At 43.7% G+C, this 26,438-nt stretch overlaps 1 protein-coding gene across 3 annotated transcripts in view; it reads right to left on the bottom strand.

Annotated features, from left to right (window-relative positions):
- Positions 1-17,401: 17,401 nt before the first annotated feature.
- Mapk1 (mitogen-activated protein kinase 1) overlaps positions 17,402-26,438 on the bottom strand; it is a 64,621-nt gene continuing 55,584 nt past the window's right edge. Inside the window, exons 8-9 of one of the 3 annotated variants that reach the window (XM_032899832.1) lie at positions 25,256-25,381; positions 17,402-21,049 (exon numbers count right to left, since the gene is read on the bottom strand). In XM_032899832.1, the coding sequence (XP_032755723.1) occupies positions 25,265-25,381 (117 nt within the window). In that variant the 3' untranslated portion in view covers positions 17,402-21,049; positions 25,256-25,264. Of the gene's footprint in view, positions 21,050-24,686; positions 25,382-26,438 lie in introns of those variants that run through there. The other 2 variants (XM_032899833.1, XM_032899830.1) reach the window with 2 other exon arrangements.

Genomic DNA, 26,438 nt, shown 5'->3' with positions numbered 1-26,438 from the left:
TGTTCCAACTTGCCAACACCTAGAGTTACTGAAGCCTCTCCTAGACGCTCGGAGAATACAGAAAGCCAATGGTGTAAATTATATTACAAACTGAAGACGACAAATTCAGCTTATCCTGATTCACCATTTATGAGAGGCAATGAACTTGGTGACTCTGCATATAGAACTTTTGACAGTTTGTGGAAGAATAAGGGGGAAAAATGCTGCTGGTTGGTTGTCCTAGCCTCTCTGGATAAATTGGCAAAGACAAAGAATAGGCACCGTTACTATTAAGTAACCAACTTCTAGCATCTCAGAACACAGTGAGGGACAATGTATCCAGTGATAAAGCTGACCTCCTCCAGATGTGCATCAACAGCCTAAAGGTTTCTGACTGTGCCCTGGGAGAGAATCTTCTCTCCAGCAGCCTCAGAGGTCAAGGTGTAGAAAAGCAAACCAAAGCCCTCATTGTAAGACTGGCATAACGACAACTAAATTAACGTTTCAGCCTGGAAGATTAACGTGAGGGCATTGACTGGTAAAGCATGGGATGCTATAACTTAGGGGTGGGGCTGTGTGGGACAACCATACTGAAGCTGAGAACTTTGAACCCTCGGATTCTCAAGGGTTTATCTCACCTGAGGAGGTAATTTCTTCTCCCTGAACAGATGTTCTTCATCCTAGCCCCTGAACCATTGCCTTTTCTGACTTTCATAAGGAAATTAATCTTTCATTATCTGTTAAACCAGCAGTGAAGGAGATACCGGATGAGACAATGCTGACGTCTCTCGGGGCCCACAGTTGCCTCTTGACCTGTAACCAGACCTAAAGCTAAACAAGCTTTGAGAGAAAGTGTAGTGCACAGGGGAGTGGCCTACTCTACTAAAGAGCTTCATGAGTTTGATAATCCATTCCCACAGAAGTCTGAGGAATGTGTACGGGGATGGACTTTAGGGGTGGGATAATGGTGGAAAGAACATAAATTTGGATCAGGACGAGTCTATTGATGTGGGCTCACTGATAGAGACTGTAGGTTTAATCTGGAAGCTTGCACAGTTAAAAAAAAAAAGGGTCAAAAGTTTGAGTAAAGTATTTGTCAAAAGTGGGCTTACTGAAAAGGAGTTGGAGATGCCTGATATCCTTTGGTTTAGTACTGATGAAGGGATTTTAAGGCTCAGGGAAACTCGATATTAGAATAGGTACATTGTGTAAAACCTTACCCCCCCATAATAAGAAGACCCAGAAGTGGGGCTGGAGGGATGGCCAGTGGTCAGGAGCACTAGTAGCTCCTCCAGAGGACTTGGGCTCAGTTCTTAGCACCTGAATGACAGCTCCCAACTGCCTTCAACTCCAGTTCTACAGGATTCGTTGCCCTCATACAGAGATACATGAATGCATGTTGTCTAAGTTAGAGTTTTACTGCAGTGAACAGATATCGTGACCAAGGCAACTCTTATAAGACAACATTTAATTGGGGCTGGCTTACGGGTTCAGAGGTTTCAGTCCATTATCATCAAGGCAGGAACATGGCAGCATCCAGGCAGGCATGGTGCAGGAGGAGCTGAGAGTTCTACATCTTCATCTGAAGGCTGCTAGCAGAAGACTGGGGTCCCATGTGGTTAGGAGGAGGGTCTCATAGTCCACTCCTACAGTGACACACTTCCTCCAACAGGGTCACACCTACTCCGAAAAGGCCACACCTCCTAATAGCACCACTTCTTGGGCCAAGCATATTCAAACCACCACACATGTGAAGTATAGATAAACGAGGCCCAGAAAACATGCCCTTCACTAAGCCTGTAAGACACAGATGGTGAGTGTTCACAGCACATTTGAAATGCTCTGTTGTCACCTGTTTCCTTGTGCCAGACCTTTAGAGTCAAAGATGTTGGTGCTCAGTAGGATGAACTAAATGCTGTGAGTTTAATGGGGCCTAGAAGTAGCAGGGGCCAGGTGGAGGCACTGAATCCCTAAAGGGAAGGTGATCATAGTCACTGTGACAGGCAGCACAGGCTAAGTGATTTTTAGGGTCTGTGGTGGTTTGATTAAAAATGCTCCCCATATGTTCGTGTATTTGGATGCTTAGTTATCAGGGGTGGCCGCCATTGTGAAGGATTAGAAAATTAGGAGGTTGTGGCTTTATTGTACTACTACAATAGGTGGAGAATGGGGATGGGCTTTAAGGTATCTACCTCCTCCTCTTCCACTTCCACTTCCACTTCCTCCTCCTCCTCCTCCTCCTCCTCCTCCTCCTCCTCCTCCTCCTATCCTCCCCCTCCTTTCTCTGTGCAGCCCTGGCTGTCCTGGAACTCACTTGGTAGATCAGGCTGCCCTCGAGCTCAGGGATTGGCATGCATTTACCTCCCAAGTGCTGGAATGAAAGGCACACACCACCACCGCCCTTGGTTTTTGTGTTTCACAAGCCCAGGTCAATCCCAGTGTCTCATTCTCCCTTCCCCTTCCCTCCTCACCCCAGCGTGGATCAGTATGTAAGCTCTCCGTTACAGTTCCAGGGCCGCCATGTGGCCATGCTCCCTGCCATAGTGAGTGGATTAACCCTCTCTCTGACAGTGTCAGCAATGAAATGCTTTCCTTTGTAACAGCCACGGTGCTCATGGCGTCCCTTCACAGCAACAGGACAGTGACTGAGGCGGGTGGCATGACTCATATGGACCTCTAGGACTGGCTAATAAGTATGAAATAGATATGCCCTATTGCACATTTGTATAAAGATACAATACACTTGTGTATTGTATGGAAGCATTGCCTATAACTAGTTATTTTCAAAACCTATTTTTTTAAAGATTTATTTATTTTATGTATGTGAGTACACTGTCACTATCTTCAGACACACCAGAAGAGGGCATCAGATCCCATTACAGATGGTTGTGAGCCACCATGTGGTTGCTGGGAATTGAACTCAGGACCTCTGGAAGAGCAGTCAGTGCCCTTAACCACTGAGCCATCTCTCCAGCCTTCAAAACCTATTTTTAATGGTGGGTCTTATATGCTTTAAGTTCCCTTTTAGCCCACCACCTACTAGGTGGAGTGGACAAGAAAGGAAAGGGGGAAATGGACCTCTTTAGAAATGGCTCTTTGTCAGGCATTGGTCAGCAGCAGCAGCTGACTCTACTCATAAACACTTCACGGATACACCAGCAATCCAGTTCAGTAGAATCAGGATAGCAAACACAATCAGCAATGGTGGCACGACCTAGCAGAGACAGCCAGGCTTCAGCCTTGGCACAAGTCAGCAGGAGGGACCAGTGAAGTGAAGATCAGAGAAGATGAGAGACCAACAAATATTGTACCTCTATAAGCAAGCCAAGCTCAGCCTCTGTCACTGTCCATCGAGTTCTTTTTATACTCCCTCCAAACATCACCTGTCCTCCGTGGGTCTCACCTCAGCATATGAGTCTGTCTCATGTGACATCACTCTGCCAATCAACCCAAGTCCTCAAAAGCAGCAAGAAACAGAACCATGCCAACAGAAGTTTTGGCGTGTTTCTCTCTGTGGAATCCCAACAAATGGAGCTCAACTGCACACTGTAAGGTGGCCCAATACATGCATGTTGTTAGCAAAGAATCCTCCATTGCGTGTCCTTTCACGTGCTTGCTTTAGTAGAACATCCTTTCTCCTTGATTGCTTCAGCTAAACAGTCCTTCACCAGTTTGCCTTAGCCTTTTACCCACGTCCACTCAGGAAAACATTCCTTCACGTGTTTGCCCCAGCAAAACAACATCTAACACAACTGACTTTCCAAAGAACCCTTAAGTTTCCATTTCAATGACCTTAAGTTTCCTTAAGTTTCCATTTCAATGACCTGTCAACAAAAGTTCATGGTTTATTAGCTGAGGCAGAAAACAGGAGGCATGAATTTTGGTAGGGAGTGAGAATCTCTAGGAGAGAGTCAGGCACTCAAGAAGAGATTTGCCTTGACTTCTGAGGAGACAGAGACATGAAACTGAGAAGTAACCAGTCATGAGCCACACACAGAATAAGATAAACAGGTTAATTAAGTTATGGGCTAGTGGGGGAACAAGCCCAGGCTTATGGCTTAGGCATTTATTCATAAATTTATTCAGAGTTGTTATTTTGGGAACTGAGGAGTGGATTGAAAAGACCGTGAATACAAATGGTTTCCAACATAAGGGCTCATAAAATCCAAGTTTAGAGCCTGAGAAAAAGTGGAAGGGTGGGAAACAAACACTTTCCAAGCTGGGTGGGAATGGGAGAGCACAGAGAAGCCTAAGACTCCTAGAGAACCTCTGGTTTAGCAGGTGGGTGCCAGAGCTGTGCATCAGTCTTTTGGGTAAGTACAGGCACCTGTGGAGGGCAGAGACCCCAGTTTTCTGGGCTAGCCACTGCAGTGGTGGCTGGTGATACCTCTAAGAAGCTGATGAATGGCTCACAGCATGGTGGATGGCTCCTTCCTGCCAGGCCAGTCAGGGCTGGAGGCTTGGCCCTTTAAGGCTTGGCCAGCATGGCAAGAATGGCTTCAGGTAATGGAAGCCGGGAAAATGGAAGACTGAGAAAAACCTCTGAATGGGTACAATATGCTTGAAAATGTGCTTAGGTAATAATGAAAGAAAAGAAACTGGGTAGAAGTAATCATAGGAAAAATAAATGGTTTGAAAAATAATAAAGTGAAATCTCTGAAGGAAGGAGAGAGAGATTAAAAGGAAAATATTTCGTAAGTTAAGAAATGGAGGGGTTGGGGATTTGGCTCAGTGGTAGAGCGCTTGCCTAGGAAGCGCAAGGTCCTGGGTTCGGTCCCCAGCCCCGGAAAAAAAAAAAAAAAAAAAAAAAAAAGAAATGGAGGACACAGTTAACAGAGTACATTTGGAGACCCTGTAGTTTTGTTCTCACTGTCATCATAGAAATACTTGTATGAACAGTAATGATTACAACTTTACATATCTTCCTTAAGAAAGATCAGAAATAAAGCAGACATATATAAGGAAATGACTGAGAGATGGCCTGGTTATAGGCCATAGAGCAGAGACCAGAGGATTCTTTAAACTAGAATCTGGAACCTAGAACAGCAAAAAAGGAAGTTCCAGATGAGAAAAATCAACAAAGGCTTGAGGAATTTGAATGGCAACCCACAGAGATACAATGTACTGGGTTAAGAGTTCAGATTGATACCACCCAGCAATGTCATACAATACTTTGTGTTTCATTTTGTAGAGTATGAAAATTTAAAATACTTGTATATATGTTGATACATTGTACAACTGATACATACTCAGAGTTCCTATGGGCTTTTGCCTTGAGTTCTGAAAAGGAAGACTCTTGAGATTGTACATTTTTTAGAGATGGTGACTGTCTTAGAGATGCCTTGAAAACTGAAGCTGGGGCTGGAGAGATGGCTCAGTGGTTAAGAGCATTGACTGCTCTTCCAGAGGTCCTGAGTTCAAATCCCAGCAACCACAACCATCTGTAATAGAATCCGATGCCTTCGTCTGGTGTGTCTGAAGACAGCTACAGTGTACTGTAATAGATAATAATTATTTTATAATAAATAATAATTTATTTTATTTTTTTTCTTCTTCTTTTTTTTTTTTCGGAGCTGGGGACCGAACCCAGGGCCTTGCGCTTGCTAGGCAAGCGCTCTACCACTGAGCTAAATCCCCAACCCCAATAATTTATTTTATAATAAAATAAATAAATCTTAAAAAAAGAAAGCTAAAGCTGATCATGCTCCAACATATGTATTCAATAAAATGTAACAATTTTCTAGACATTACAACATAGAACATAGTCCTACAGATTAAACAATTCTAAAAGGATTTAACTATACTCTAAAAGAAATGCTCATAGACCAAAAAGGATATCGAATCTCCCAGAGATATATTACAGAGTGCTTTATTAACTTTAAATGCTAATGAAGAAAAAATGCTGAGAGACATTGGATTATGGAAAAAACTGCGGAACTGTTTATAGTAAGTTTATAAAACTGCCTGTTTATATTAAGGATGTCCTAACTTCAAAATGGAAGGAATGAAATGTGTTACACTAGGGAAGAGGTTTTGTATTTGTTTCCACAGGAACAGAAAAGCTGTGGATTCTTTCCAATGGATAAAAATCAGATTTGACCAGGGGAGACTCCATAATGATCTTGGCTGCAGACAGGATGAAAGAAGTCAAGAAGACCAACAAAACAGGTAAAAGGTATTGTTGATCCCTTTATTTGAGAACTGCTCTGAGACTGGCTGTGATGGAGGACTTCAGTTAAGCATAGCCATTAAATCTTGTTGGCTACAGAGTCCTCAGGCACCTAATCATGCCATTCTTTTGAATGGTAGAGACAGAAATTTATATTACAGGTTGGTTATATAATCCAAACTAATTTATAGAGAAAGATAGATGCCTTACCGACTCAGAGAGCAGAGAACCATCTTTGACCCATCTGTGCACACTGCACTCTCCATACATACAGATTTTCTGTGGTCTATTGGATACCAATTCTGATTTGATGCTGATTCTGGGAGACCCTAAGATTCCCCTTCTCCACAATCCAGTGTAGCTTTTCTTTTGAGAAATTTTCTGCTTATACAGATCAAACATGTATCCATCTTCAGGCTTTTCCACCCATCCCCCAGTTCCCAAAATAACAACTCCGAGTTTTATTATGATTGAATGCCTAGGCCATAAACTTGGGCTTGTTCCTGGACTACCTCATAGGTTACTTAACTCATTTATTCTAGTCTAAGAGTGCCACATGGCTGGTTACCTCTCCTCGGTTTCATGTGTCTGTCTCCTCAGAGTTTGGAGTGAATCTCTTCCTGGGTACCTGACTCTATCCCAGAATTCTCTCCCTACTGGATTTTCTCCCTCCTATTTCCTGCCGCAGTAGGACACCATCTTTTATTGGCAGGCTTACTGTCAGGTGATTAAATTTTAGCTGAACCAGTGGGTCCCCGAACTCAATCCTGTAGTTTTCCCTCAGTCTCAGAGTATGTAAGCGGGAAAGACTTTGCTTGTGATTGAGCTGTATTCCTGAAATGGAATTGACCACCCAGGATGGCTGTACCAGCCGACATTCCCATCAGCAGTGAACAGGAAGTGTTCCCATTTCTATCTTTGATGACAATTTTGAAACTGGGTCTCATAGATTCTGGGCTGGTCTTGAACTTGTTCTGTACCTAGAGATGACCTTGATATTCTGATCTTTCCGCCTACAGCTATCTAATGCTAAGATTGCAGGCACGTGCCACATGTCACTTATGCTGCAGAGGAGCACTGATCTGGGCTTTTTTTGTGCATGTAATCAACCAACTGAGCTACACCCCAAGTCACCAACTCCAACTTTGTTCTTTTGTGTTGTGGATGCAAAAATCACAGATCTTACTGCAAAGGCAGAAGGGAGTTTATTCTGGAGCCAGCAGTGGCCTGGGAACACACATGTAGGTAACCCTAAATGCCATGTTCCTATCTGGAAGTAGCTTCATAAGGTTTTTATAGTAGCAAGTCATAAGTCAAAGCCCTTTGAAGAGTGGCGGCCCCGAATGCCATCTGCTAGCATCCAGACAGCCCTCTGGTTAGTAGAAAATAGGGCTTTGTTACTACATTCCAAAAAGTTGGCTATTTGGGGATGCAGTGTCAGTAGGCTCTGTGCTTGCAACATTCCAACCTCTTCACACCATTGAGGTCCTCAGCAGCTCAGCAGCTTTTACAGATGCAGCTTCTCCCAGGAGCTCTCATTCAGTTGATGACTACCACCCAATGGGTCTGGGTATATCTCACTGTGCTTTGATGTGATGTTCCCGATAATTAGTAATGCTTCTTTTGTAAACTTTGTTGGCCTGAGGTGTTTTAAACCATGAACTACATTAGACATACAATTTACACCTATAGTGCTCTGTTTGGAGTAATTAGAAAACTGAAATTAGTGGAATAGGTGTACAACAGTGTACTTACCTGACAGTATGTAATGATTTAAGAACTGCAAAAATGCAGGTTCTAAAGCTCCCATCTAAAAATTTACACTCTGGAAATACTCCAAAATCTGAATGATTTTGAACACATACATGATATCCTAAGTGGAAATTCTGCATCTAAATTCCTGTAAAAGGTATGGGCACAGGTACTAGGATATTCAACCCTACACAGCAAAGCCATCAGTAGTGAATGACCCTCCTGTTGGGCCACATGTCCAGGGCTTTAGGGTTCCAGGGCTCCCTGCTAGGGGTTGAGTTAGAGCCAGTGCTGTCCCAGATATACACGGGCTTCCACTTGTGCTTCCTGACACGGGTTCTCCCTAGCATTCACTCTGTATTTTAGTCTTTCTTCTTCCTTCAGAGTTCTACTCAAGTGTGCTCCTGACAAACATCTCTGCCACCACACTGGAGGCCACTGCTTTCACCCTCTTGTTTCAACTGGTTTTCTTTTTCCTTATCATTTCCTCTCCCTTTGCCATGACATTCACAGCCCGAAGGCAGGGACCTGGTTTGTTCCTGGTTGTTGCCCAGTGCTAAGGACTTCTGCTGAATGAGGCATCCCAAAGGGTGTTTGAGGATACAGCTAAAACCCAAGATGCCAGCCAGAGTCAATGCTCAAAATTGCTAGTCCTCCAGATATTTCCTCTCGAAGAGTCAGAGTAGGGCTTCTCAGAAAGAGACATTAGGATGGGCAGTGGCACGGAGCTTGCTTAACACATGCATGCTCAGCTCTGAGTTCAATCTCAGCACCACAAAAACCACATGATAGGGGCAGTATCTAGAGAGATGGTTCTGTGGGTGAAGTGCTTGCTATACAAGCATGAGGGCCTTAATCAATCCCAAGTATCCACAGAAAAGCCTGGCATGGTGGTGAGTGCTTGCAATTCCAATGCTACGACAGGCTGCTCTCGGGCTTATCAGCCAGAGACCTTGACTTAAGAGTGGTGAGAGTCATCTAACACGTTCTGGCCCACAGGTGTGATCATTTCCTGAGGACTTCATGCTGGTGTGGAGTTTTGCTCTGCATCCCTCACAATGTAGTTATATGAAAGTTCTATGGAGGCTTCCAGCCCCTTGTTGGAACATGTTTTTTTAGGTATACTCATTATAACGTTCACTTAAAGAAAAATAAAATGTATCCACACTGCGATTTTGAAAAAAAGATTTACTATATATAAGTACACTGTAGCTGTTTTCAGACACACCAGAAGAGGGCATCGGATTCTATTACAGATGGTTGTGGTTGCTGGGATTTGAACTCAGGACCTCTGGAAGAGCAGTCAGTGCTCTTAACCACTGAGCCCCCACACTGTGATTTTTATAGTTTGATTTTGCTGGGATAAACTGAGAGGAAAAAAAAAGTTGTTGGAGCTTGCTCATTGGAGCTTTGCTCTAGCCATCAAATGTGTGTTTGTGTGTGCATGTATGTATATGTATGAAGTTGTTGGAACTTGCTCATTGGAGCTTTGCTCTAGCCATCAAATGTGTGTTTGTGTGTGCATGTATGTATATGTATGAAGTTGTTGGAGCTTGTTAGTTTCTTTGCTCCACCCATCAAATGTGTTTGTGTGCACGTGTTGTGTATGTGTGCGGTGTGTGTTTGTGTGTGTTACTACTGCTTCTCCACTTTCCTCACCAGAGAATCAAGCTTTGTTTCTTGCCCCCAGGTACTACTTTGCCTGCTCCCTGCGTGATCTACTGCTAACTCTACACCCCACCTCAGTTTACCCTGACTCATCATTGAAGCTGGTCTTTGACAGTTTTCAGTGATTTTGAGGTTAGCCGGTTTACTTATCAAGTTCCAGGACAATCTGAGAGACAGTGTTTCAACAAGTAAGAGTCAGAATTAGATGGACTCAGTAGGATTTAACACCAAGTTGGGGCACGTGTGCACGCCTTTAATCCCAGTACTCTCTGTGAGCTGCAGACCAGTTTGGTCTTCAAAGCTAGTTTTAGGATAGCCAAGGCCATACAAAGCCCCAAGTGACACCAATACATAGGAAACTGGAAAGGAAAAGTAGGAATAGGAAAGGAATTGTCAGGGAATGGGGTTATTGGTAGTGGCGACAGATTTTGTAAGCACGTTCTATATATGAAATTCTCAAACAATAAAAAAGGAAAAACCACAGTGGTGACTGAGGAAGACTTCAATCATTGGCCTCCAGTTACCACATACATTCATGCACATCTGCTTTGTGCAGAAATATATGCAGCCCTAAAAAGGGCTGACAGTAAGCTGTGCTGGAGGTGGGTTTTCAAACAGAGATGGCAAAGGCAAGGCTGGCCTTGGGATCCAATGGCAGGTGTCAAGGGCAGAACTGTTATCCCAAATGTGAGTCCAGTGTGTGTGTGTGTGTACATATGCATGTGGACTCCACATGACTGTGTACCATACGCATGCCTGGCAACTTTGGAGGCCAGAAGAGGGTGGTATATTCCCAGAACTGGAGTTACAGACGGCGGTGAGCCACCACATGGGTGCTGGAATTGAGCCCCAGCCCTCTGCAAGGACAGTAAGATTGTTTACTGCTGAACTGTCTCTTTAGCCCCATTTATTATTTTTCTCCCTAAGATCAAGTCTTGCTGTGTAGTTCAGGCTGGCTTCAAACCTTCAATCTTCCTGCCTTTGCCTCCTAAGTAAAGGGGATGGCAGGCAATGAAGAAGCTGTGCTCAGTTTGCTGAAACTTCAAGAAGAGAGTAATTAGTACCCGAGTGTGATGGTGCATGCCTTTGATCCCAGCACTCAGAAGCACAGGCTGAGTTTGAGACCAGCCTGGTCTACAGATCAAGTTTTAGGACAGCCAGGGCTATACAAAGAAACCTTGTCTGAAAAAAAAAAACAAAAAAACAAAAAAACAAAAAAACAAAACACCAAAAACAACCCTCCCCCCAAAGAACCCCAAAGGTTTGATGAAGTCATCAGGGTGGACCTAAGACATTCTGGTCAGACACCTACCAGAGGTGAAGCCATAGGCCAAAAACAGGCATTGATAGTTAAGAGGCCTCAGAGGAAACCCACTGTGGTGACATTTTGACCTTTGACATCAACCCATAGTACTGTGAGAATTCATTACCTAAGACAGCAGTGCAAGGTGCTGTCACAGTAGTCCTGGCAGACAAATGTACTGGGTCTTGGGAAAGAAAGGTATCTAGGGGCTGCTAGCCTGCCACTGCAAAGTTGTTTCAAATCCTTGCATCTGCTAGGAGGAAGCAATCCATTTTGGTGTATCTTCCATGAAGCCTTGGATGTATCACTGTACAAGGTAGGGGTCTTTACTTGCCTGGGGGTGCTTGCTAGTGGTCCCTCAGCCTCATCAGAGGGATGAATGCTCCACAGAACCCCTCACTTCTAACCTTAGCTTATTCTCTAATGGTTTTCTGCATGTTCTTTCCAGCCCATTAAGAAGTGGCAGATGCCATAGACACAGCAACCGCACACTGTCTTATGTCCTTTCCAAATTAAAACATTTCCAGCTTTAGGACCAAGAAGAGAAAATTCTAAGAGCAGAGAAGAAATTAAGTTATTGATGGAAGCAGTTGCCATGGCACTGAGCTGTCCTTGGAGCTGCCAGCTGCCACTTGATTTCCCTATCATCCCCCCCTCGCCCCCGCAAATGAAGGAGTGCATGAAGCTAAGGACCTGCTTCCTACTGTGAGGGAGAAAATAAACTCTGCATTTAATTACGCAGTTAACCAATCATGAGAACTTATGTCTTTAGAGTGACTATGCAACCAAGGTACGAGACTTCTCTTTCACTGTTACATTTTTTAAAAAAGATGTATGTATGTATGTATGTATGTATGTATGTATGTATGTATGTATGTATGTATGTATGTATGTTATATGAGTACACTGTAGCTGTCTTCAGACACACCAGAAGAGGGCATTGGATTCCCATTACAAATGGTTGTGAGCCACCATGTGGTTGCTGGGAATTGAACTCAGGACCTCTGTAAGAGCATTCGGTGCTCTTAACCGCTGAGCCACCTCTCCAGCCCACTATTACATGCTTTGTTAAAAATGCAGACACTGGGGTTGGGGATTTGGCTCAGTGGTAGAGCGCTTGCCTAGGAAGCGCAAGGTCCTGGGTTCAATCCCCAGCCCCGGAAAAAAAAAAAAAAAAAATGCAGACACTATGGGCTGGAGAGATGGCTCAGTGGTTAAGAGCACTGGCTGCTCTTTCAGAAGTTCTGAGCTCAATTCCCAGCAACCACATGGTGGCTCACAACCATCTGTAACGGGATCTTCTGTTATGCAGACAGAGCACTCACAACACACGAAATACACAACATATAAATTTAAAAAATGCAGACACTAAACTGTAAAGGCAGGGGCCTAAGATTCTGCATTATTCTTTTTTTTTTTTTGGTTCTTTTTTTCGGAGCTGGGGTCCGAGCCCAGGGCCTTGCGCTTCCTAGGCAAGCGCTCTACCACTGAGCCAAATCCCCAACCCCGATTCTGCATTATTCTTAACTGTAAAATATAGGAGTGGTGTGGTGTTGGTGTTAAGATGATTCAGCTAAGCAGTTAAGAGCAATGGTTACCCTTCTGGAGCACCAGAGTTCGAATCCCAGCACCCACATAGCAAATCACAACCATTTGTAACTCCAGTCCCAGGGGACATCACCTGGTCTCAGTGCACAACGCATAAATGTGGTACAGGAAAACATGCAGACAAAAAAATACATATAAAAACAAAGCTTTTCTCCTTCTCAGTACTGGGACTGTATGTGCTAGGCAAGTGCCACTACTGTGTCCTAGCTCAACTAAAATATCTTCTTCCCTTAGGACAAACTCCATTCCCAGTAACACCTGTCCTCCCACAGCCTGCACTGATGAGTGGGTGTGGTGAGGTGTGTTCTGTGGGCCCAGTATTTGAACGCCAGGCTCTTTATTTAGAGTCACTTTTGGTACCAGGGAATAGCAGATGTTGTGACAAGCACACACCACGTTTGTTGGGCATTTCCTGGCTGTTGGTATGAGAACAGGATTAGACAGCAAGCCTACCTCGCTAGCTAGAATCTGTACAGTGAGGGAGACACAGCTATTAGTGCTCTGGTTTGAAGGTAGTCTGGGTATCTCTACAGATGCTGAGGGTCAATTCCTAGTCCAGCATTTAGGGGTGGGGTCTGTGAGGCCTCTGGGAGGTGTATAGGATTTAGTAAAGCCAACAGAGTAGAGCTTCGAGGAAAGGAGGCAGACGAAGCAGTCCTTAGCACAGGAAATACCATGTTGCTCTGAGATTCTGGCAGAAGTCCTTTCCAACTAACTGCCTCACTGTTGCCAGCCTGACCGGAAGCAGACATGACTTACCTTCTTCTTGTCAATCTCTTCTTCTTCTTCTTTTTTTTTTTTTTTCCGGAGCTGGGGACCGAACCCAGGGCCTTGCGCTTACTAGGCAAGCGCTATTCCACTGAGCCAAATCCCCAACCAATCTCCTCTTTTTTAATGGTTTATGTGAGCACACTGTCGCTGTCTTTTTTTTTTTTTTTTTTTGATTTTTTTTTTCGGAGCTGGGGACCGAACCCAGGGCCTTGTGCTTCCTAGGCAAGCGCTCTACCACTGAGCTAAATCCCCAGCCCCCACTGTCGCTGTCTTTAGACACACCAGAAGAGGGCATCAGATCCCATTACAGTTGGTTGTGAGCCACCATGTGGTGGCTGGGAAATTGAACTCAGGACCTCTGGAAGAGCAGTCAGTGCTCTTAACCGCTGAGCCATTCTCCAGCCCTCTTCTTGCCAATCTTATGATACCAGCAGTATCAACGTCTTTATACATGCTGCTACTTTCTCTCTCATCATCGCCCAGGAATGCTCTAGTAATGTTGCAGACGCACTGCATTACTTGCAGCACTACCAACAGCGCCAAGGCACACACCACCACTTCTTCGCTTTTTGTTCCCTGAGATAAGGTTTCTTTATGTGGCCGTGGCTGTCCTAGATCTCACTCTGTAGACCAGGCTGGCCTCAAACTAACAGAGATCTGCCTGCCTCTGCCTCCTGAGTGCTGGGATTAAAGGTATGTGACATCAGCACCTGGGCACATAACTTTACATCTGTACAGCATTTGTTTTTTACCATTCCAACTGCTAAAAGCAAAACCAATGACAAAATAGGATTATTTGCTGAAAGCCATCTCATCTCAGTTGTTACTTCCTTGGTGACAGGCAAGCTTTGCTTACATTAAGTGGACAATATTCTTCTTTGGCTGTTGAGCTGGAATCGAGAATATTTGTATTTTTGAATCTTCTTAACTCTTGGGTCTCCAGCTCTATTAGCTCTCTGCACTGTTGTGGTCTGTGGTAATTTGTGTGAAATCAGAAAATAAACAAAAACACCCAAACATCAAAAAAACAGGCCAGCAAAGATGGCTCAGTGGTTGGAAACCTGATGACCCAGTTTCCTCCTCAGATCCTATGGTCAAGGGACAAATGTGAAGAGGTCAGATGACAAACCTGAAGGAGCTGGTTCTCTCCTTCCACCTTCTGGGTTCGAGGGACTGAGTTCACCCAGGCCATTGCTTGGTGGCAAGTGACTTTATTCAATGAGCCATTTGAGTCCATCCACACATAGGCAGGGCCTTTCCTGTGTAGCCTTGGCTGTCCTTGAACTCACAGAAATCTGCCTATCTCTACTTCCTAGAGTACTAGAAAGGTAGGCATGTGCAACAGTGCCCAGATTCGTTAACCCAGCTTTGTTGGACACTCTTTAATTGCCATGCTCCAGCCTGTTTCCTAGCATTAGTCCTTATCCTGTATTATTTTAACTTTTCCTTGAGGTGGGATGATCACCAACAGCACAGCTTCCTTGATCTAAATGTTTTAGTATTAACTTTCATTCCAACTGTAACAAGTCCTGATGCATCAACCACATGTAGGCATTTAAACAATCACTTTATGTGTCCAAGTGCAAGTGTATCCCAAGGATCAAACCTGGGATTGGTGACAAATGCCTTTATCCCTGGAGCTGCCTGGATGGCCCACATGAAGTTTGATTCTCTTAGCAGTGGCTAGTGAATTGTAGGAGCAAGAGTGGGGTGCTGTTCACTCCTGCAGATTATGGCACCTTATTTAGAACCACACCGAACCATGGCTTCTCTGATGGACTGACTTCCCATAGGTCTTGCATGCCTCTCTCCCTAGTTGTACGGCTTCTCCAAAGTGGTGTGGCCTCATGTTTCAAAGCCAGGAGGATGGACTCACCAAATAGGCTCTCAACTAGGTGTCCAACCTTTTGACACTGTGACATGTTGGCATCTACAGAGTTGATACTTGAGGGCTTCACAATAATGACAAGTTTGTGTCTTGACCAAGTCTTGACTTTGCTCTGGGCCTCATCTGCAGCCATTTCAGCCTCTGCTAACAGCTCAGCCCCCCTCACCCATCTCTGCCCATGGTTTCAAGGTTTCCTTGGTTACTTCTGTGATATTTGCTCTTCTATGATTTTTTTTTTTTTCCGGAGCTGGAGACTGAACCCAATCTCCAACCCCTTCTTCTATGATTTTTTCTCAAAAAATTAAGGAGTGGTAGACAGTTAAAGATTGAGATTCCATTTCATGAAAGGACACAGGTAAAAATGGTACCCCAAAAGTTGAAAACAGTACTGTGGACTTTGCATGTAGTAATCTTCAAAACCAGGTAACTGGGTCAAGTGCTGTATAGCTGGAGGCCCCACCTCCGGGTCCTAGTCAGTCTGGGAACGCTGGTAGTGTTTCTACTTAGCCACTGTGGGTTTTTTGCTTTGGTCTTGTCTCAGGGACTCCTCTCCCCATTTTGTGTAGTCCTAAGAACCCACACTCATGGGTCTTGTGCTGCTCTTAAGGTCAGTCCTGATTCCAGCACCTCAGGCAGCACACATCCACTTCTTGCTCCTTTACATTCCTCACCAGATTTCCTATGAGACAGAGATGCCCCCCCGGCTCTAGAAGGCAGCTTTCACTCACCATCCACATGTCTAACTAGCACCAACCAACACCTTGCTTACCCTTAGGTGTTAGCGCTGACCTGGTTTACTGTGTATCTTATTATTATGTATCTTATTATGTATCTGTAGACATATCTTGCTATGTAGCCCAGGCTGGTGTTGAATTCCTACCAGTTCTTTCCAAGCCTCTGTCTCCAGTATATCAATGAGCCAAAACCCTGGGCATCCTTCCTGTTTTTGGCCTGGCCCAGGGCAGCACCACAGGCTATAGTTCCAAACCATGCATATGTCACAAGTTCCATTAGTTGAAGGGAAAATCATCTCTATGCTCATGTGTCGACGGCAAGAAATCACTAAACATCCCTTAGACTGGAGGCATGCTCAGTAATGGAGTCCTTGCTCTTCTTCATGCTGGAGGCTCTGGAGTTCATCTCTAGCACTGCAAACATCAAAACTCAAAGTTAAATCCCTCCTCTCCATTCTCCCATAAATTCTCAACCTTGTGAAGAGGAAATCAGGAAAAAAGAGAATGAAGGGAAAGGAAGAAATATAAGAACTCCCCTAGGTACCAATGCGAACCCCAACAACACCCTGTTTGTTCCTTATGTGCCTGAAGCCCCATGATGGCCCACAGCAGCACCAAAGGGAGTCAAGCACATCAGTGGACCTTGCTCATGGTCTTGGAATGAAAGAAAGCAGTTTCAGCAGTGGCCACTTTTCAGAGCCCTTCATGAATCCCCACAGAGGAATGCTACTAAAACCACTACAGGCAAGCTCATTAGTGGTTTTTTTTTTTTTTTTGGTAGACAGGTCTTGTTTTTCATATGGTCAAATGTTCTCTCCCTTCTCTGGAAAGACTCGGATGATCCTTGAGGTAGCCAGCTGCTGGCTTTGCAGGTCTAGAGAAGGAATTCAGTGTTTGCCTAATTAATTGGAGGTCAGTATATCACGATAAAAGACAAGCAGACAAGTTTCTTTCACTGGCTGCTTTTTTTTTTTGGAGACAAGGTCTCCCTACATAGCCTCAGCTAGCCTGAAGCTCCCTCTATAAAGATCAGGCTGGTCTTAATCTCACAAAGAGACCAGGCTCTGCCTCCAGAGTGCTAAGATTAAAGGTGTTTGCTGCTATGCCTTGCCTCTATTGGATGATTTGTAACTTAGTGACCTAAAGCCTGTCTCTCCTTATTTAAACATTTCCCAGTATTTCTGATGCGTAAATAATCACTGTACTGCCTCCAATACTGACAAGAAACACAAGTTTGGTTAACAGTTGTCAGTTCTTGCTGTGAAAAGTCTGCCTCGGACATCTGCCCTGCACTGGAGCTACTGAAGGCTAGTGATGGGGAGGGTGTGAGGCCGCCTTCCCTTCCCTGTACCCAGGGTCTGAAGGGCCACTTGGAAGACCTGATGGAGACGACAGCCCCAGTCACCCAGAGCATCAGTCTGTGATCTTACTGTCAGCAGCACCCAGGAAAGTCAGAAGGCACTCTAGCTACATGGAGTGACTCAGCCTTCTGAGCAGCGCAGTTACCCTGGCAACACAGTGAGACAATGTCATGATTCTAAGGACTTTTTTTTTTGGTAATTCTTTTTACAAGTCAGGTGCCATAAACATTCAAATAATGAATTAAAAGGCATGTTTACAACATCAAAAGAATTAAGATGAAATATAAACCTCTTACAATTTTTATACATATTAACCAAATCACATAAGCCACAGATAAATGTTCAAGTTTAACAATATAATGAAAAAACATTTAAATTCTTAATAAAATCTTGCTTCAACATTCATTTTTTAAACTCACCATTATCCTAAATCATCTATGCAGTTTGGGATACAATACCAAAAAGGCATCCACAGCACAAAGCAGATACAAAGCCGTGTCAGAACTGTCTGGAGTGCTCTGAAGGGTAAATGGTACAGAAAGGCAGCAAGCGTCAGACAAGCTGCTGTAACCTAGGGACTCTGGATCCCCACTGTTGACCCAGCAGGCCAAGGTGGACACAGCATGACAAATGACAGCATTTACTCCATTCTTACGTTTCTTATCTGGGTTATAGGGTGCCATATTTCAAACACTAGCACTACAATTTTTAAAGCACAAATGCTTTAAAAAAAACTTGTAAGCAAAAGAATTGCTCAGATTTTCAAAACCATCACATTTACAAAAATATTTCCCTTAAACTTGGAATTGCTCCAAAACACTGATTTACAAATATAAAAGTAGTATGAAGGACCCAAAGCATATGCATATTTGAATGTGTTACCATATTATATAAGTCACCAAAAGTTCAAACATAACTATTAATAATGTAAGTATTATCCTAAGCAGATGAAGTCTCCTCTAAGTGGTCTGAATACTATGTGGCATGCAGTGTCTACCTTTGTGATTCCTCAGAGCTGCTGTTAATTCACAGCTTCCCAAACTAACAGTCACGCCCAGCCCAGCCATCGCTCGTACTCCTAAGAGGGTGAGGGTGAGGGCAGTATGGATGCACCACACAGCAGGTTAGTATCAGCTCTGAGTGCTGCTATGAGCATGTGCTCTCTGGGATGGTTGGATAGCTTTCCTCTTCATGCCAAGTGTCTTCATGTTTTTGGTTTTCTTTTTTTTTGCTCACATTTTAAGACTTGGACAAAAAGTCCACCCACCAGACAGCTTATCTATGTATATGAATAGCAGAGGCACTCAGTGACACCAGACATTTTTAGAAATGTGAGAATCAAAATAACGGAGTGTTCCTATACCTGACAGCTATGAGCTGTCAGTTACAATGGCTAGAGGAAAGCCACACCACCTGTGGTACAGGCATTCGGATGCAGTGAGTGCTCTCATGCCAACCCCAGCCCCCACAGTACCAGGAAGAGTTCAGTCTTCAACAAGATGAGGCTATGGTTTCCTTGTTCAGAAGACTGCAAATTAATCTCATGGGATTAAAAATATGAAGAAGAAACAAGTAGGAGAACTGTCAGGGCTTTAAAAAAAAAAAAAAGACAAAAAGAAAAAGGAAAACTGACTACTACTCTATCAATGAAAGCTGAACCTCCACTCCTTCAGTGCCAGGTAGGCTTCATGTGTGGACGTGAATAGCGGGGATTTACACCAAGAATTGAGATCTGGTTCCTGGGATGAGCCATGTGAGCTGTGAGTGTTCCCTGAATCTGGTAGCAGGTACCACGGGATGCTGAACTCGCCCCCCCACCCCCACCCCCGGGGACAAGAAGGCCCTTTTCAGAGGGAACCAGACTCCACCTCGGTATGTTTGTTCTGACTACTTGAGACCTGGTTTTAAGAGAGGACCATGTCAGATTCATTTGCTCTTCAGGGCAGAAGGGGACGACCTTTCTTTTGGTTTTTGAGATAGGGCCTAGAAAGTCCCAACTGTCTTGGACCTCCCTATGCAAACCAGGCTTGCTTCCAATGCAGAGACCCACCTGCCTCTGACTTCTGAATGCTGGGATTAAAGGTGCATGCCATCTTATGTAAACTGATGTGTGGGGCAGTGCATGGGGAGTGGGGTGGAGAGAAATAGAGTAAGGCCCATGAACAGTTCTGTCTGAAGCACAAGTTATAAATTGATTAGGACACACCGATCCAGAGGAAATCAACACTGCGTCTTATCATCGGTGTAAAGATAAAGATGTACATTTATTTCCATGAGTTACAAGTGCATTGCACTGCTGTTCATACTAACAGGCAGTCTATAGAACCCATTTTCCATTGCTATCAAAAAAAAATAATAAAAACCAAGAAAATAAAAGGACAGTTGAGAAATGAAAAGTTAATAATATAATTATCTTTCCTATATTATCTTCTGGGTAGCATTCTCTTCATGGAATACAACTCAGAGGTCACAACAGATTTCACTCAATCAAAGGATGTGACACTTGGACATTGGTCTCTGCACAGAGACCTTAACAGTCATGCAATAGCACAGTAAGTATTGAACAAGGCAAATTTCTCATCAGAGAGCAGTGATGGGGTTGGGAGGCACTGCACTGGGATAACACCATCAACTCCACAGCACACAGTGCAGGAACAAAATATAGGAGAGAAGGAAAGAAAAAGAGAGCTTGAACAGTTACTGCTAGCCTTTTATGACATTAACTCAGCAGTACCAGAAACATCTCTAACTTGGCAACAGCTTCGTGAGGAGAGCTCATGAAGGCTTTATTACATACAAGTCATTACACTGCTGAAAGATGAGCTCGCGGTGCTGACATGCTGCAGGAGAAGAACTGTACACTTTCTCACTCAAAGATGCAGTGTTCCCTTTAACTAAATCCCCAGGCAGTGAACGTGGTTACAAAACAGCCTTCTGTGTGGGACAGTTCAAGGCTGTATGGTGCTCCACCCTGAACATCTAGGTCAGCCTGCTCTCTACTTTTCTGGAAACTTCCACAGCTTTGTGCATGTCCATCTTGCAGCGAATGACAAGCATAGCTGTTACTTTCAATCTCTGGCTAAGGATAGTGTGTAACATTTTGGTAAGTGCCACACCTCCATTACAATAGAGTAACCATACAAACCTGAAGAATATCATTGCTGATACAATGCTTCCTCTCTGTTTCATTTAAACAATGACCACATTCTTAAAGAGCTGGGAAAATACCACATAGTTTAAATTTGGGACTTACATGATACCCAGGAAAATGCCCCAAAGGACTCCTGCAACAGAGGCACCTGCCCCTGCAGCCTGCACCACCATCCAGGGCCGTCCGAAAGCTCCGATCTGAGCAGACAGCTACTAGCCAACAGATGGAGTGTAAGTTTGGAGCTGTCACTGACGTAAGGTGCCTTATGTCATAGCCTTCCCTATTGTAAGGTGGGTGGCCAGTAACTGGAACAAGTCTGTTAAGACTTGCTCTGAGGAGGCTGACAGTTTAGTAGATGACATGTAGGAAGGATTCAGGACAGGGAGGAACCACTGCATCTTTCAAACCAGAAAGCAGTTACTGACTAAACAACAGTGAGCAGTTGAGTGCACTGAGAGTGCACACTGTGCAGGGCCTGGTGCAGGAGAACTCTCTGGACTGAAGAATTCCGTGAAAGTATAAAAGCCACTACTACCAGAACTGCCCCTCGGAACGGCTCAAAGGAGTCAAGAGTGGGTAAGCTGAGACGGGCTGGAGACAGGACCAGGGTCAAGAACTGGGGGGACACCGACATCTGAACGCGTCCAGTCCTCTGAGCCCTTGTCCTGTAAAACAAAGATAAACTCAGGAGTAAGGATTGAGCCATGGGAGAACAGGAAAGACAACAGCACAGAATGGCAAAGTAAAAATGTAATGGGGATGAAAAGATTGTCAAAAGATCACTGTACTCTCACACCCACACCACAAGTGTAATGTGCAGGTCCTAAAGGCTCTGCCCTCATGCCACAGCCATCTTTTTCAGACAATTCTTAAGAGCTGAGTTGGTACTGTGTGGTGGTCTGAATGAAAATGGTCCCTACACGCTTATAGGGAAAGGCACAATTATTAAGGTATGGAGTTGTTGGAGTAGGTGTGACCTTGTTGGAGAAAATATGTCACTGGGGGTGGGCTTTGAGGTTTCAGAAGCAGAAGCCAGGCCCAGAGGCTCACTGTGTCTTCCTGATGCCTGCCAATCTGGATGTAGAAATGTGGATGTAGAACTCTTGGCTACCTCTCCAAAAACCATGTCTTACAGTGAGCCACTATGCTTCCCTCCATGATGATAGTGGACTAAACCTCTCACCTATAAGCCAGCACCAATCACATAAACTTTATAGGAGTCGCTGTGCAATTGGTGTCTCTTACACTCATAGACTTGCTGGCTTCCCAAGATACCCACCATTCCCACAGTCAAAACCAGAGTTTACAAAGTCTTTTCAAAGTATTGTGTCTTCTTTCTCTTCTTTGGAAGACTCTCTTTCTCAGGATGACTGGGTAGGATAGTCACCTGTGCTCATAATGGGATGTGTTGTTAACACCCAAGTTTTCTCTTCCTAAGAACAACTAAGCCCTGGTGGGCAGTGAGGATGGTGGGACATCTATCGTCCAGTCAGCCTCCATTTGTCTGTGTTCAGAAAAATGGTCACCTGCCTTACCTCCAGCAGCCTGCACATGGCTGGCCAACTACAGTGTCACCATGGGAAAATACAAGTCACATCTCTCCTCACTCTTATTATTTATGTTTTTACTTGGGAGATATTTTACTCCAAACCAAATGTACTCTCACCACATTAGAGCTGACAGAGCGCTCACTGCACAGTAACAGGTGAACTTACTCATTGTGTACCATCTTTGAGAAACAGAAGCACTGCTACATAAATCCTGCTGTGACCTGGGGTTTTGATAAGGAAATCTAGTTGAGTTGATACAGTGACCAAGTGCTTCAAGTGCCAAGAAGATCTCTCTAGAAACTTTGCTGATTTGATATGCTGCTCCCACAAAGATCTAGTGCCGTTGCTCCAATAGGAAACAAAGCACTTTCAGGAATATGTCTTTCACCTGCCACCCAAGAGTCAGACTGGAGCCTAGGTGTTTTGTGGCCCATACCTTTAATATTAATTAGCACTCGGGAGGCAGATGCAGGTTACCTCTTTAGTTCCAGGACAGACTGAACTACACAGAGAAATACACTGTCTTAATAAACCAAAAACCAAATGAAAGTCAAGGTAGGAAAGATGAGGCCACAGGTCCACTGTGTATATAGGGTGACAGGTACATGAGGCCCTAAAATGCTTCTATCTTCCAGGAGACCGAGGGGAGCTGAGGCTAAATTCTTACTAATGCATCTGCTTGACAAAACTCATAAATAGGCAGATGAAGAAGAAAAGACCTATTTCTATATTCACAGCTGAGCACTCAAGACACGGGTCTGGATGAAGGTACTACCAACACAATACCCTTTATTTACATTATCATTGGAAAATCCCATAAGCAACGTACAATGAAGCACCCTGACCTCTTCTGACTGCTCACTTAGGCTGCCATACTGACAGCTGGTTCTTTGAGGGAACTTCCAGTTGACCTCCCCCTCCTTCTAATGTCCCCGATCTCCTAGCACTCTCTATCCTCAGCTTGGATCCTGTCTGAGCTCCACAGTCTAAGGTCAGGAACAACACTCCTTGATGCTGTGTGTGGACATGTTTCCAGTTCTGTGGCAAAGACTGAGCACTTTAGATTTTTCAGTCTTGGGCTGCCTAAGCTACGAGTGCATGTGTTCGCTCTATTTAGAGGGCCTGTTATTAACAGCAAAATGAACCCCAATAAGACCTGTTAGTTAATAAATGCTTTAGTGACACCTTCCTCTGGATTAATTTATTTAAAAATTAAGAACAATATTTATTTTATGTACATAGTTCTGCACTGTATGTGTGTGCAGTGCCTGTGGAGCCTAGGGGTAGGGGGCACCCCTGGAGCTGGAGTTACAGGTGGTTGTGAGCCACCATGAGGGTGCTAAAAATTAAACTCAGGTTTCCTGGAAGGGATGCTGAGTAATCCCTCTTGCACCGCATTTTTATTTTAAAGGAATAAATTATAAGCCAGTATAGATGGAAATGCGCCCTTGAAGTGCATAAACTAAATAGAATGTGTTAACAGGTACACAGAGGAAAAGATGGGTTGATAGAAGGAGAAAATGAGTGCAATAAAATGTTAAGGATATCTAGTGGTGGGATGAGAATCTATGTTAAAATTCTTTCAACTCTGCAGAATAGTTGATAATTATCATTAAAAGAGCACTGGGAAGAAGATAAGCTGTAAGCAGGTGTGGAATAACTGTGGGGTCTCAAGCAGTAAACTGCTGTAATCCAATTACCAACCTTAGGACTGCCTTGGCTGTTGGCTGCAGTGTCCACAGACACGACTGTCTGTCAAATGCTATCTACAGCCTCTTCTATGCTACTTCTGTAAAACTCTCTCCCTATCTGGAATGCTTTATCTCACTGCTTATTTACATTCTAACACAAGTTTTATTCTCTCCTTTTACCACATCCTCTCCTAAGTTCACGAAGCTCAGCCAGGTACATATAATCCTGAGGGGTCAGTGTAGATCCTACCTCCTTGACAAACCTTTTCTTCTCAGCTTCTCTTGCCCACATTTCATGTGTGAACCAAGATCTGAGGCTTCTGACACAGCGAGAGTTGTAGAATAAGATAAGTCAGGAGAGTCTCCACGACAAGCATTTGTACTATTTCATATCAGGTGACATACACAGAGGATTCTATTATTGGGGATTGATCTGTGGTTGTGCTTTATTCAAGAGTAGGTCAAAGGTGCTGATGTACTATGAATCTATCCAAGAGCAGATGGCAAAGGACAGGAACTGCAGGATGAACAAAGCTGCCAATAAATCCCATTCATCTTCAGGAGGGCTGTGTAGTTCCTACCAATGCGGGTGGAGTGTCCTGTGGTGGGAGTGATGGAGTGGGTAGGAAGGAACACAACTCCTGAAATGATTTAAGTGGCTATGGAAAACGGTGGGGAAGAGTTACATGACTACAGACTAGACTGCCACTCTGAACACAGCTGTTTACAGGCAGCCCCCCTCTCCTTTGAAAGCAATGGAACCCGGCATCTATGCTGTACTGCACGCCCTCTCCAGTCCCAACTCAGTCTTTTAAAGATGGAGCTACCCTTGAAAATGTAGTTCCTTTTGGGAGTGTTCTGAACTCCTTTTTCTTTCTTCCCATGAGGTGCCTCCTCTCTCTTCTCCTGTCTTTTGCACAGTCTCCATGATTTTCCCCTTTTGTGCTCCCTGCCTTCCTTGGATATCCTAGGCTTACTTCTATCAGTGTTTGTCCTGAATGGCTTCTATATCTGTGCTTCAGTCACATTGTTTAGTGAATAAAATTCTATCCTTTGAAATCTTTATTTTTAAATGTTTTTATTAGTATATATTAATTATACACAATAATAGGTTTCACTGACATTCTCATACATGTATAATGTATTCTGAGCATATTCACCCGTTATCCTCTTACCCCCTTTCCTTCTCCCATTAATTCCCCTTTCTCAAATGCAAGAGGCCTTGGATTCAATCCCTAATACCTCAACCAACCAAAAAACCAACCACACAGTCCCAAGGCCACAAAAGTTACACGATAGAATTTTTCAGTATTTAAAATGTCATATGAAGTAAAATAAAGTTTTTGGGAATAAATGTCTCAAAGCTGTTCATTCCCATGAGTTATTTTCTTACATAAGATCCCACTCCCATAGCATACGTCTGTCACAGTCTCAGAGCTGCCACTTCATTTCACGTCTTCATAGTCTGTGAAGGATGAAGTCTAATGTCCTCATTTCACACCATGAAGCAATCAGAATGAATGCTCTATCAATCCAAGAGGGCAAACTGAATTCTTTTTTCCTTCTAGAGATGTTTTATACCACCTCTCCCTTGCTAAGGGGTTAACTGTATAGTTAAAGTTCTAGATACCTGACCAATTTAAGATCTGTATCCTGGCTGGAATCGAGCAGTCTCTTCAAAAATGAGTTCTTTGAGCTTCTCCTTAGGTAAGTCGTCCAGCTCCATGTCAAACTTGAATGGTGCTTCAGCAATAGGCTTTAAGACAAAAGGAGCGTTTACCAGTCACACGCTGTCATGGTCAAGGGAGCAACTATTAATTTATAACACAACTCTGGCTTACAGTCTGACATTTATAGAATAAACCCAACGTTTTACAAACTCTGAAAGCCCCAGGAGATTGGGGGCACTGTTTATTGGGGATATGTGTGCTCTAAACAAGGGCTGTGGGTACTATCCCAACTACAACCCAGAAACAAAAACTGAGTGCACATAGCTAACTCCTTAGAGTACTCCACTGAACTTACCACATACCCCAGAATAATTTTCAAATGTTTACTTTTAAGGCACCAAATATCGCAGATAACAGAAGTATGAAGTAGTTGTAGGTTTATATAATCAAAACACAAAACTAGCCAGGCCTGGTGGTTACTTATAATCCCCTACTACTAAGAAGGCTGAGGCCAGAGGACTGTTAAATGTGAGGTCAGCCTGGGTAACTCAGGGAGACTGTGTTACACAGTAAAAGAGTTGGAAATGTAATCTCAGTTTAGAACACTTAGTTGGCATATCTGAGACCTGGATTCAATGCCTACTACCACAAAACAAACAAACAAACAAACAAATAAACAAAATGTTAAACTAAGTAAGATAAGTATACTTGAAATATACACATTAATAGTATGTATGAAGAAATACTATGTTGATATTGTTATCTGAGGAAACATTATAAAGCTATTAAAAATGAAGCCACAAGGAATAATACACTTAGAAAAATATAAAACTGGGAAGGAAATATTTTCTTCAACCTAATTTAGAGACATAAATTTTTACAGTTTTATATATAGCCCAGTTTTATTTTGACATTTAAAATACTTCTGCCTCAGCTTCCTGGTTACTTTGACTACAGGTGCTACCTACCTACCTACCTACCTACCTACCTACCTACCTACCTACCTACCTACCTACCTACGTTATCTATCTGAGCCAGAGACTCTGTGTGTCCACCTCCGTGTGACCTCACAGCTCTAGAGCACTAGGATTACAGCATGTATGATCATCATGTTGCCTTATGTATTTCTTAGGACTAAGATCA

This window comes from Rattus rattus, chromosome 4 (assembly GCF_011064425.1).
Source record: "Rattus rattus isolate New Zealand chromosome 4, Rrattus_CSIRO_v1, whole genome shotgun sequence".
Taxonomy (NCBI): Eukaryota; Metazoa; Chordata; class Mammalia; order Rodentia; family Muridae; genus Rattus; species Rattus rattus.
The sequence above is the reverse complement of the archived record's forward strand: the minus strand, read 5'-3'. Positions and strand labels throughout refer to the sequence as shown.